At 56.9% G+C, this 13,062-nt stretch overlaps 1 protein-coding gene across 6 annotated transcripts in view; it reads left to right on the top strand.

The window, feature by feature from the left end:
- SLC6A13 (solute carrier family 6 member 13) overlaps positions 1-12,752 on the top strand; it is a 38,016-nt gene extending 25,264 nt beyond the window's left edge. Inside the window, exons 8-16 of one of the 6 annotated variants that reach the window (XM_010805663.3) lie at positions 6,434-6,537; positions 7,276-7,400; positions 9,032-9,144; positions 9,470-9,607; positions 10,314-10,416; positions 10,874-10,974; positions 11,384-11,704; positions 11,810-11,980; positions 12,289-12,752. In XM_010805663.3, the coding sequence (XP_010803965.1) occupies positions 6,434-6,537; positions 7,276-7,400; positions 9,032-9,144; positions 9,470-9,607; positions 10,314-10,416; positions 10,874-10,974; positions 11,384-11,704; positions 11,810-11,980; positions 12,289-12,411 (1,299 nt within the window). In that variant the 3' untranslated portion in view covers positions 12,412-12,752. Of the gene's footprint in view, positions 1-6,433; positions 6,538-7,275; positions 7,401-9,031; positions 9,145-9,469; positions 9,608-10,313; positions 10,417-10,873; positions 10,975-11,383; positions 11,981-12,288 lie in introns of all 6 variants that reach the window. The other 5 variants (XM_024991800.2, XM_059886470.1, XM_010805662.3 and 2 more) reach the window with 5 other exon arrangements.
- The last annotated feature ends 310 nt before the right edge of the window (positions 12,753-13,062 follow it).

Raw genomic sequence — 13,062 nt, 5'->3', positions numbered from 1 at the left:
TCCCCGTCCCTCCCGGCTCTTCCTTCAGGTCCACCCTCCAGGAGCGGGTGCTTGCTGACGAGGATTTGGACAGCAAGGCCTGTTGAGAGAAGCCTCTGTCGGCTTCTCGCCTCCTTGTTTGCCTGCCGTTTTGAAGGGCCTCCCAGGTGGCGCTAGTGGTAAAGAACCGGCCTGTCAACGCAGGAGACTAGGGTTACATCCCCAGGTCGGGAAGATCTCCTGGAGGAGGGGATGGCAACCCGCTGCAGCATTCTTGCCTGGAGAGTCCCATGGATAGAGGAGCCTGGCGGGCTACAGTGCATGGGGTCACAAAGAGTCAGACAGGACTGAGCGACTTAGGATGCATATGCATGCAAAGCCAGGAGGTGCGGAGGTGGAAGAGGGTGGAAGAGGCCATGGGCGAGGGAAGCCCAGAGCCCTACACACCGGGCTACCCCCTGCACCCATCGCCCCAGCAAAGGTCACCTCCTGGAAGCCTCCTTTGCTCGGTGGGGAGGGGCCATGTCCCTGAAAGTGCCGCCCAGCTTAGGACAGACCAGCAACCGGACAGCTTTTCAAACATTTTAATAGTAAAGGCAGCGGCATTGTCTTGCTGAGGGGCAAGGAGGGCAGGAGAGGAGGGAACGGCCCCTCCCCCAGCTCCCTTTGAGGCGGGGACGTCCCCACGGAGGCAGTGGCTCCCCTTGTTCCTTGTGCAGAGGTTGGGGTGACTGTTCTCCAGCCTGCCTTCCCCCACCCAGATGGACTACAAGCTCTTCCATCCTGGGTCTTAGGGTTGCTGTGGCCCCCAGAAGCATCCAGACCATTCGAGCCCAGACATTGCCCCAGCCTCGGCCCTGGGGTTCCTTCATGACCTCTGGTGGGATGTGAGCATGCCCTCTTGCACTTGTTTCTGAGACAGATAGAGACAGACACAGCTGCTTCATCTCCACCTGGGCCCGAGGGTGGCCGTGGAGCCAAACTGTAGAACGGCAGCTGCCAAAGCTAGAAAACCCCAGACGTCATCTGTGCAAACTCCTCACAGCACAGATGAGCAGACGGGGCCCAGGCTCACATGGAAGTAACAGCAGGCTGAGACCCACAGGGGACCCTGTGGTGGGACCAGGCAGCAAGCTGAAGGTGGTGGAGCAGCAGAGCTGGGCAAGGCCTGGGGGGAGAGGAGCCAGGTGTGGGTCTGGCGTGGATCCTTCACGCAGGAGGAGCTGCTGTGGCTCTGGAGCACAGTGTGGACCGGTGGCTGAGCCACGAGGTGTCTTTGCTTGGGGGTCAGGCAGGAGGAAGGAGGGGTGAAAGACAGGGAGACGGGCAGATGGAATGAAAGAAGAAAGGGAGACAGGGTCCAGAATCTCTGGAACTGACCGGTGGCTTTTCTGATCGATGCCCTGTTTGTGCTGATCAGCCATGTGCAGCCGACAACTGCTGAGCGCCTGCCACAGCCCTGGCATCGTTAAGAGGTTCATGTGAACTATTTCAGCTCATCCTCACCATCAACCAGTGAAGTATCCCCACCTTTGTTAGTTGTTATTGTTATTAAGTTGCTCAGTCGTGTCCAACTCTTTGCAACCCCATGGACTGCAGCACGCCAGGCTCCCCTGTCCTTCAACATCTCCTGGAGTTTGCTCAAACTCATGTCCGTTGAGTCAGTGATGCCATCCAACCATCTCATCCTCTGTCGTCCCCTTCTCTTCCTGCCTTCAATCTTTCCCAGTATCAGGGTCTTTTCCAATGAGTCAGTTCTTCGCATCAGGTGGCCAAAGTATTGGAGTTTCAGCTTCAGCTCAGTCCTTCCAATGAGTATTCAGGACTGATTTCCTTTAGGATTGACTGGTTCTCTCTCCTTGCTGTCCGAGGGACTCTTGAGAGTCTTCTCCAGCACCACATATAACAGTTGGCAGCAAATAAGAAGGAGGACCAGAGAGCATGCAGCTCTGAGAGTTAAAAGGCCATAATTCTGTGTCTGGCTATTGCAGGGATGAAGACCTCTTTCAGTCTCCTCTCCAGGACACTGTCCTTCCAACCCCGGGCAGCTGCAGGCCATGCAGGGAGCCGATGCCCTCAGAGTCCTCTGAGGCCATGGGAGGGAGATGTTTCCAGAGCCAGGCTTGGTCCTGAGCTTGTAAGCAGCCATGTTAGCTGCTGGTCCTGGCTTCTTGCAGGGCGGGATGTCCCAGCCAGAGTCCTAATCAAATCCAGTTGGCGTTCCCCAGGAAGTGTGACAGTTCCAACCTGCATTTGGCTGGCACTTGAGAAAGGTGCAAAATTCCTGCAGCACAAAGACCAGAGCATCTCTGTCTGTCAAGCTCTCAATCTGGGAGCGGAAGCCAGGCAGAGACACGACTGGATTTCTCTGTCTGCCAGGCTGCTGTGCAGTGGGTGGGCTGCCGCCTCTCCCGGGCTCCCCAGCACCGACTCTGTGCCACTGGGGAGCAGCCCCGGGGGCTCCGCTGGTGCATGTGCTGGTCAGGCTCTGTTTCTTTCCCTCACCCACCCTGACCCTTTTTGTCTGTCCATTGGTAAGGACAGGGGTTAGGGACAAGGTGTCCAGAGAACCCTTGTTGGACATCTTAAATCTCTGTGTTAGGCTATTCTTGGGAGGGTTTATTTTGGGGGGAGGTTGGAGCCATTAATTAGAAAGAGGCTTTTTATTTTGATGTCACACATTGAGACCAAGGGAACCTGGAAGGCGAGTTGCTTCTTTAAAATGAGCAAATAGCAAGAGCAAATAGCCCACTGTGCTGTGCTGTGCTTAGTCACTCAGTAGTGTCTGACTCTGTGACCCTCCAGGCTCCTCTGTCCATGGGGATTCTCCAGGCAAGAATACTGGAGTGGGTTGCCATGCCCTTCTCCAGGGGAATCTTCCAACCCAGGGATTGAACCCAGGTCTCTTGCATTACAGGTGGATTCTTTACCATCTGAGCCACCAGGGAAGCCCAAGAATACTGTAGTGGGTAGCCCATCACTTCTCCAGGGAACTTCCTGACCCAGGGATTGAACCAGGGTCTCCTGCATTGCAAGCGAATTCTTTACCAGCTGAGCTACCAGGGAAGCCCTGAGGTGGGATAGGGAACTAGTATTTTTTTATGTATTAGGCATTTGACAAACAGTATTTTATTTTTATTTGTTGTTTTACACATTTTATCTGTTAATATACCCCTTTTTATTTCACTTATTATTACCATTTTCATGATAAGGCAAGTGAGGTTCAGAGAGGTTAAGTGATCTGCCTAAGATCACACAGCAAGTAATGAACAGAGTTAGGAAATGAACCCAGTTTGACTCCAAAGCCCAGGCTCTTTCTGTTCCATAATTGCCTTTCTCAAAATAGTAAATAGTTCTTGAGGTTGGACTCCGGGTTGAAAAACATCTTTCCTGGATCTTCTAGAAACTTCTCTCTTCCCCTGTCCCCGACTCCAAGACCTCTTTTTAACCCACACTTGGCCAAGTTTTTTTCACACCTGTTTTGTCGGGCAGTCTTCTGCGCCAGCCAAGCTCATGGAGTTTTGTTCTGGAAACCAGGGCTCCTGCACCAGGCAGGTGGCAGCTGGGTTGTGGCGGGAACAGAATGGCTTGCTCTGCTGTCCTCCGGCCCTTCCCCACTCCGCTCCCAGCCCGCGTCTCCCCTACCCCAGCAGGCCAGCCCAGAGCAGCTGCAAGCCAACTCACTAACCAGGGGCCTGGGTCACAATTGCGGGGCTGACCCCTGCACTCTGAACCCTCAGGCCCCCTGCTTCCTCTTTCTCAGTTCTCATCAACCTCTCCTCCCAGCTCGATCTGAGTGTGTCCCCCGAGGGCGAGGTGAACAGCCGAGTCACAGTTTTCCTTTATTTCTTCTTCCCAAGCCCAAGTTCGAAATACTTCCTAACAACAGGATCTGCCCATGGGCAACCATGGGACTGTCTCTGAGGAAATAGAGAGTTTCCCATGTGGACTGTGGGCCCCGCCAGGTGTGGGAGTGGACCTCCAGGGCCCGAGGCTGGGCCAGGTCCTGGATGACCTGCCTGGAGAGACCTCCCTGATTCTTTCTTTTCATTTATTTATTATTTTATTTTGGCTTCGTCAGGTCTTAGTTCCTGGAGGAGGGCATGGCAACCCACTCCAGTATTCTTGCTTGGAGAATCCCATGGACAGAGGAGCCTGGTGGGCTACAGTCCGTGGGGTCGCAAAGAGTCGCACATGGCCGACAGAGTGCACAGAGCAGGTCTTAGTTGCAGCACGTGAGGTTTCTTTCTACTGCATCACGCGGGCTCTTTCTTTGCAGCACACAGACTCTTCGGTTGTGGCCCACAGGCTCAGTTGCTCCAAAGCATGTGAGATTTTAGTTCCCCAACCGGGAATCGAACCCATATCCCCCCACATTGCCAGGTAGATTCTTAACCACCGGACCACCCGGGAAGTCCCCCCTTATCCTTTCTTTTCGAGCTCAGAGCCTCTTGCCTCACCAACCCACCCTTGGGGCTGCGATAATGAAGGGAGCGGATGAGTGACTTTCAGACCAGAGACCACTGGGTTTTCCTGGGAGGACGCTCCTCTCAGGCTCTGGGGCAGTTTTAGAAGAGGAAAGCGTTTGAGACACCGCAAAGGAGGCACCGGACTTCCTGAGGCGTGACCTCCGCCTGCGGTATCCACAAAGTTTTGTGGTACCCACCCTGGTACCCCCCGCTCGGCTTCTCTCATGCCTGCCCTTTCCTTCTCCAGCTTCTGAAATAAATCCTGAGGCCCCCTCCCCTCTCCCCATCATCATTTCCCCTGAGGTTTAAGAAAGTTTCCCTGGGGTGGTCGACCTTGCCTGCTAGCTCCTTTCTGGCCCTGCCCCCTTGGGGGTCTTCCTCTGTGCTTCTTGCTGAGGACCCCCTGCCCCACGTGGCAGCTCCTGCCTCCCAAATGCCCTGGGAGTCCTGGTGGGCAGGAGGCACAGATGGTCAGGCACGGCTCCCCTCTCTTCACCCTCTTTCCTGTCTGTCTCCAGCCCCGCACAAGTGAAAAGAGAGCAGGAGGCGAGAGCGCCGGGGTGGACTCCAGTTCTCAGAGGCTGGAAGGGCGGGATCCCCACTTCTGGGCTATACACTGGGGCTCCCCAGGAGGCTCTGAAACCACACAGGATTCTGGGTTCTGCTCTAGGTCTAGTTCGGGGTCTCATCTGGGATGCTGGTTGAGGAATCTGTGTTCTGAGGCAGTCAGCTGGCATGGGTTCCCTCGGACCTGCCAGAGGGAAAGGGGCATTTGCGGGGAGTGAGTGGTGAGGGCATTTGCGGGGCATTTGCGGGGAGTGAGTGGTGAGAGCAGGAGCAAGGGAGGTCGAGGGTGGTCTCGGTTAGGGAGGTGGGAGGGGTGGGCAGGGGCTGAGGAGCTGTGGACACAAGCAGCTGAGGCTTTGGTGCCCGTGGGCACGGGAGCCTGATTTTAACGGAAGGACAGCAGGGACCTGTTTGGGGGCTACTGCGGAGGGTGAGACCAGAAGTGGGGACCCCGCCCCCAGTCTGGCGACGTCCGTGGCCACAGCTCAGTGCTCACGTTCCCTGAAGGCAGGAGGTGCCTGGGGCGGGTCCGTGGCCCCAGGACCCCCACCTCCTGTGGATCTGCAGCCTTGCCGAGCCCCATTTGCCTTGATCTTCTTTCTCTTTGGGATGTTATTCTAGCTGTGAAATCTAAATCACAGCGAGCACAGGCCGGGCCGGCAGCTGAGATAATAAGAGGGACAGCTGTGCCCTGTGTTTACCGAGCGCCGTCTTCCCCCAGGAGCACACAGCCCCTTAGAGATGCCGTCCCTTCACCCTCTGGATGTTTTGTGAGCGGAGGATCCCTCCTTTGTTTTCAGAGGGTTTTGAGGCGCCTGGGACACATGCTCATGAGGGCTCTGACGTTGAGGACCCACATCCCCAGAAAGACTGTCCTGGCTTCCTTCCAAACTGGGCACGTCACCCGGGGTCTGGGGCAGGAGAAAGTGGGGGCTGAGCCCCGGGCTTTGTTTCCATTACAGCAGCACGGGGCCCAGCCTCACGTGTTGTTTTAGCTTGTTTGTTTTTTGTTTTGTATCTGACTGCCCGGGTCTTAGTTTCAACATGAAGTTTTGTTTTTTTTTTTTTGCGGCATGTGGGATCTAGTTCCCTGAGCAGGGATTGAACCCAGGGCCCCCCCTTCATTGCGAGCAGGGAGTCTTAACCATTGGACACCAGGGAAGTTCCCATGCCTCACTTGGTTCTACAGCACCTGCCCGCCAGCCTCCATCGTGGGTCCTTTAGTCCTGATGCCCGTGCCATCCCAGTGGTGCCCAAGACACCCCATCTAGAGGCCCAGGAATTCGAGCCCATTGGGACAGCATGGTCTCGGGGCTCTCTGCCCCGGCTGAGGGCAGGGCTCTGTATCTCCAGTCTGGCTCGGCTGTGGGCCTGTGGGCACCTCGGAGGGGCAGCTTTCTTGCCTTTTCTCTGTGTAGGTGTGGATGGACGCGGGCACCCAGATCTTCTTCTCCTTTGCCATCTGCCTAGGGTGCCTGACGGCCCTGGGCAGCTACAACAAGTATCACAACAACTGCTACAGGTGAGCGGGGGTGGGGCCTGGGTGCCTGCCCCTCCAGGTGTGCCAGGTCAGGGGCAATCCCTACACCCCACCTGTCTTCACCCCACTCTCCAGTCAATCCCCCAGGGCTGCCAGGTGGCGAGAGGAGCCGGGGCAGCACGGGCAAGCGATCGCTCCCTGGAGGACCTGATAATTGAGGTTGGCTGGGAAACCCAGCCCCGGGCTCACGTAGAGGGCAGTGGGCACAGGCATGCAAACAGACCTGCCCGGGAGCGAGTCACACCGAGCGGCCCAGGCCTCCCTGCTCTGGCCCCTCCCCATGGTTCCTGTGGGCCCGCCTGGGTTCTGTCAGAGAATTCAAGCCAGTTTTAGCTAAACAAAATCACATCATGCATTTCAAAATCGAAACTTAGGTGAGTAAGGAACATCTGTAGCCTGGGTGCCCCTCTCCCCTCCACTAACGTGCGGGCTGTGTGGGTACCAGGGTGGTGTCCCAGGAGGCACAGTGACAGCACGGTGGGAGAGGGAGGCTCTGTGTCCGTGGGCGAGGTTCAGACCCTGTTACTCCCTTGAGGCCTCACTCTTCCAGGATGACCGTGGGTCAGTCCAAGTCTGAGCCCATGGAGTCGGGGCTCAAGACCAGCCCCTTGGGTGTCCTCTGCCCCTGCTGGGCAAGAGGTGTCCCTTGGGTTCCCTGGTCCCTGCCAGAGGCGCTGGGAGCCCCGCTGACCTCTGTTCCCTGCCCTGCCCCGCCCACAGGGACAGCATCGCGCTCTGCTTCCTCAACAGCGGCACCAGCTTCGTGGCCGGGTTTGCCATCTTCTCCATCCTGGGCTTCATGTCCCAAGAGCAGGGGGTGCCCATCTCTGAGGTGGCCGAGTCAGGTGGGTGGTGTTTTGGGGGGTGGGGGGCCCAAGCCAGGTGACTCTGTGAGCTTTGTCTGAACCTTCGCCAGCCCACCGGGATTCACAGGCGTTTCTACTGTCCCCTACACTCGGGTGACCTTTCAGTGGCTGCGTCCTGGAAAGATGTGGGGTGGACTTAAGCAGCAATTCCAGCTTCAAAGGGCGAACAGGTGTGCAGAGAACACCTTCCTTTCCACACTCGCTTCCAGTTCCTCACCCTGGAGCCAACCAGTGTCATCCGGTTCACGCTTTTCCTTCCAGAAATGGTTTAGTCTTTTAAGAGAAAAAGAATACACATACGTCTGTACATACACATTCACACACACATACATATTACTGTTTCTGCTTGTTACATCTTGTAACAGCCAGTTGCTAAGGTGCAGTATACACTGTCCTGCATCCTGCCCTGTCTTGTACCCCTTAAAGTGTGTCTCAGGGGTAAGTTAATTACCGGCACATGGCTTTCCTCCTTTAAGTGCCTGACCCTCACCCCCGCCCCCACCCATGATGCACTGCTGCTGCTTTTAAATAAAATCACAGATGGTCCCCTATCTGGTTAAGTGGCCAGCGTTTGCCTTGTACACCCTCTAGGCCCGTGGACCACCTGCTTGCACCTGTAATAAGATGATTTTGATCATGGGGTTCACAAGCTCCCCTGTTACACAAGGTGCCGGGCACCAGATAACTGACATCATGGGTTCTTATTAAGAACAATCGCGTTTCTCTGTTACAAAGCGCTGCCCTGTGCCAGGCGAGGTGCTGAGCGTTTGCGGTGACTTGTGATGGAGAGTGGTGGGGTGGGCTCTGGCAGCATGGGAAGCAGGCTAGGAGCTGACCGTCATCCCGGCCCACGGTCTTGCTCTTCCTTTTATACAAGATCGGGCGCGTTCAGAGTGTTATGGCCATAGACGTGCCTTCCTTTCAAAGGCAGCTCCCTATGGATGACTGGGTGCTGGCACGTGACCCTGTTCTTGCCATCTGAGCCAGCCAAGGGCAACATGAAGTGTTTGAGAGGATGCGGGGGGGTGGCGGGGCACAGTATCATGACACCCAATGCCAGCTCGCTTGCTGTCGGGCAAGAGAAAAGGCAGTGCAGAGGTGCAGAGGTGGCCAGTGGTGCCCCAGACCCAATCTAGTCCAGAAGGTATTTTCTTTGGAAACTTACAGAAACCACTCTCCAGTAATTGCCTTACGGTTGCACGAAGGCTCCACGTCCTTCACCTCCCCCACTCTCCCTTTTACACTGGGACAACCAGCTCCACAAACATCTGTGAGCTCTTTTTAAATATGAAACCTCTGATTTGGAGCAATAGATCTGGAGAGTGAGCGCTGAGGATTTGGGGGTAGAACTTATAGAAATGTGGGTGAAATAGACCCCTTTCTATTTTCCAAAACCCTTTAAAATGCACACAGCCTTTATGTTCTCCTCCTGCCCCGAGAAAACAGCGGGTGGTGCCTTGAAGAGCAGGGATCAGGTCGAGGTCTGGGTGTCTTCTTCTGGGCCAGGACGGTGGTGGTGGTGGCTAGCTTCAGGGCTCCCGCTGTCCTGTGTCCCACACCGGGACGCCCGCCTCGGGGTGGCACCGGCATGTCCCTCTCTCCCTGCACAGGCCCTGGCCTGGCCTTCATTGCCTACCCCCGGGCTGTGGTGATGTTGCCCTTCTCGCCCCTCTGGGCCTGCTGCTTCTTCTTCATGGTCGTCCTCCTGGGACTGGACAGCCAGGTATCAAGAGGGATGGCCACTCAGAGCCTGAGAGACAGTGGTGTGCGTGGGTTGTGGGTGGGAAGCAGCGGGCTTGTTCCCCAACATTGAACCTGATGCCCTGAAGGCCCTTAAAACAGCTGGGGGCTGGGCACGTGTCAGGAGACAATGCCCTTCCAGGGACCAAGCGGAGTTTGGGAGGGTGGGTCCAACCCCAGCCATGCCGGGGGCGCTCTGGACTATCAGGAGGCAGGCAGGGCTGCCTCTGGGAGGGACGAGCCAGAGCTGGTTGACGGAGCTTCTCGTGGGGGGCGCTTGCCCTCCAACTCCTCGCCCTCTCGTCCAGTTCGTGTGTGTGGAAAGCCTGGTGACGGCGCTGGTGGACATGTATCCCCGTGTGTTCCGCAAGAAGAACCGCAGGGAGGTCCTCATTCTGGGGGTATCTGTCACCTCCTTCCTCGTCGGGCTGGTCATGCTCACAGAGGTGAGGGTGTGGGGGCTTGCAGGTGGGTCCTGGGGAGGAGGAGAAGCCAAGGAGGGTCACTGTCCTCCCGGCAGGGGAAGCAGCTGCTGTGATGCTGGGTCTCTGCCATCTGGGCTTCAGAGCCTGGGGTCTGGTCCTTTCCCAGCCTGGGAAGCACTGAACATCTAGCTCTGGTCATGGCTGAGGGATGTTTTGGCTCCCCAGATGCTGAGAAATATAGAAAGCCTGGATGGGAAAATCAAAAGTGTCCAGTGCGGTTGGACTGGGAAAAACTGCATCCAGCAAGACCCCTTGAGTTCCCAGGCAGCTGACCCAAGTTCCAGGGACAGACTTCAAAGGCAGTAAAGGGAGCCCTGGGGTGGGTGACATTCCGGGTGACATCTCAGGGGAGAAGGCAGGAGACGGAACTCGTAGCCTGATGGTATCCAGGATGGCCCCTATCTTGACCTTCTGCCAAAAACGCACACTGTCGTGGACTCTGCGTCACCCCCTGCTTGTTCTCAGGGCTGAGCTAACAATGGCTGTTTCAGCTCTCTTTCAACAATAAGAAGCCCCTATCCTTGTCACATGTCTGCCAGAGCTTTATAGCTTACCAACCAGGCTCTCTTTTCATCTCTGTCTCCTGTGATCCTCCCCACCTCCACTTCACGCCCTGAGGGTGCCTGTCTCCTCGGGTAAGGTTCTGCCTCTCCCCCTCCCCGGGCAGGGCGGCATGTACGTGTTCCAGCTCTTTGACTACTATGCAGCCAGCGGCATGTGCCTGCTGTTCGTGGCTATCTTTGAGTCCTTCTGCGTGGCGTGGGCCTATGGTGAGTGACTCTCCCCTCGGTCCTGACCCTGGCACTTGCCTCTGCCCAGGGCTCTCAGACAAAGGAGATACCACTGCTTACAACCACCTTCCCTGGCCCAACCTCAAAAAAAAAAAAAAATCTCAAGAATCTGAAATGGCCCCCAAGAGGTGGTCTTGTGCACCCTCCTAATGATGGCTGCCCCCAGCCCACCCTGGGGGACCATATCACATCTTATCCAGAGCTTTTCAGCCTTTAACAACCTCGATCATCAGAAAGTCCCTGCCTTGGCCCAAGCCGAGTTCTGCCCGCTGCTGTTTATGTCTGTGAAATCCAGGCAAGAGTCAGCTCCCAGGGGCGATCAGAGAAGACATCCACCACGTCTTTTCCTTGCCCTTCCTGGTCGCTGTGGTCCCTGTCCTGATGCTTCAGATGCTAGACGGTGCTTTCTCCCCCTCCCTCCTCTCCTTCGTGGCAGGAGCTGGGCGCTTTTATGACAACATCGAGGACATGATTGGGTATAGGCCGTGGCCTCTCATCAAATACTGTTGGCTCTTCCTCACACCGGCTGTGTGCACAGTAAGACAAGCTCCGGAGGAGAAACCAGATGAAGGGAGAGAGGCGGTGGTCCAGGAGGGTAACGGGCCCTTACCCTAGAAGGGACTTCTCCGTGGGGACTGAAAATCATTTAGAGGTTTCATTCATTCTCCTGTTGGGTTCTGCAAAATGCGAGCCAGATAGCTTCTTCCTTCCCATTTCACAGAAGTACAAACTGAGGGCCAGGGCAGCCAGCTCAACCTACTCCACAGTGTGAGTCTAACGTGGGGCAGATGCCTCGGGCTGCTGAGATGATACTCACTGATAAAGTCCAGTGATGACAATAGCAGTTCTAGAACACTTAACTTCCTGCTGGGCACAGAGTGCATCACACATTTAATCAGTCCTCACAAGAACCCCACGAAGAATTACTGCTTCATTCGCTTCTCAGGTGAAACTGAAGCCCCGGAGGTTAAGCAGTTCACTGGAGCTGGAAGGTGGCCGAGAGCTGGGGCTCAAGCCCAGGCAGCTTGGCTTGGAGTCTGGGCCTGAGCTCCTAAGCACCGCTGCTTTGGCTTTTCCTGGGTCAGCAGCGCCCCTGAACACCCACTGTGCTGATGACAAGGCAGGGGATGGAGGCTCCACCCCTGCGCTCCAGGTGCTCACAGCTGGACACCAAGTCCCAACTGGGGGCCAACCATGTGTAGAGACACCCAGGGTCGTGGGGACCCTGCAGAGACAGAGAAGGCACCTTGGAAATATCTCCCCGGGGGTATGGATTTTGAGCAGTCTGTGGATGGAGGCTGGAGGTAGACTGGCCCAGCTGGGTCGGGGACCCATGCTCCCCCAGCCCCGTCTCTCCTGCTCTCACCCTCAGGCCACCTTCCTCTTCTCCCTGATCAAGTACACCCCGCTGACCTACAACAAGAAGTACAAATACCCGTGGTGGGGCGATGCCCTGGGCTGGCTCCTGGCCCTCTCCTCCATGGTCTGCATTCCTGCCTGGAGCTGCTACAAACTCAGCACCCTCAAGGGGTCTTTCAGAGAGGTAGGGAGATGGAGGGGAGGAAAGAGTCAGAGGACGAGCTGGTGGCTCGTCCTTGCTGAGAGGTGGCAGCCTGCCTAGGTAGAGGGTGGTGCACGGGAGGGCCAGGGGTCCTGGCGTGGGCATTGGGGAGGGACAGATGGAGCGCTCAGCAGTCTCAGAAAGAGACAGGAGGCCGCCAAGACAATGCTGTGGTTACCGGGAGAGCGTCTGTGTAGGAGGAGGCACGCACACAACAGCGAAGAGGGCCGCTGCCCCCCACCTCCCCTCCCCCCGTCTCCAGCTCACGACAGACCCCACTCTGCTCGCAGAGAGTTCGCCAGCTCCTGTGCCCAGCCAAGGACCTTCCCCAGGGGCACCGAGAAGGACCCTCCGCCCCGGCCACACCCAGGACATCACTTCTCATCCTCACCGAGCTGGAGCCTCACCACTAGAGGCCAGGGCCTGAGTGGTCCAGTGAGCCTGGCTATGGACACGATTACAGAAGGAACACACAGAAGCAGCCCTCTGTGTTTCTCCAGGCTCCCCGCCCCGGCTTAGGAAGGGGTGGTGGCAGGGGGGGGGGGACAGGCAGAGACTAGACAAGATAATAGGGGACATTTTAGAACCCAGTTCTGAGCTGGGTGCCAACTTCCCTGCTCCAGGGGTGGCTGGATGGGTGAGAAGGGCCAGGATCGAGGGCAACCCCTTTGAGAGGGGCCTGGGGAGTCTGGGGGACGGGCGAGAGCTCTGTTTGGCTTCCCTTCATTCCATTAAATCCAAGTTCTTCCTACCAGCTGCTAGCGGGTCCGTCTGGTTTCTGCCCCCTCCCCTTGCTGCCCTCCCCACCTCCTCACCCACCCCGTCCGCTGTCTCTCCTTCCCACACTGACTGGGGTCTCTCCTTGTGGAGGAGCAGAGGGGCTGCTGTGGGAGAAGGGGGTGGGGCCCAGCCAAGGTCCTCTGTCCCCGGGCCCTTGGCCAGAGGGGCTGTCTCCCCTCTGTCCACACCCCCCATCCATCCCCTCTCCCCATCCGTCCCCTCTCCCAGGTCCCTTCCCCTGCTCCTTCACTCTGGAATAGGAAAGGAGATGGAAGGGAGAAGAA

Source organism: Bos taurus, chromosome 5 (genome assembly GCF_002263795.3).
Source record: "Bos taurus isolate L1 Dominette 01449 registration number 42190680 breed Hereford chromosome 5, ARS-UCD2.0, whole genome shotgun sequence".
Taxonomy (NCBI): Eukaryota; Metazoa; Chordata; class Mammalia; order Artiodactyla; family Bovidae; genus Bos; species Bos taurus.
This window is presented reverse-complemented; position numbering and strand designations above follow the sequence as displayed.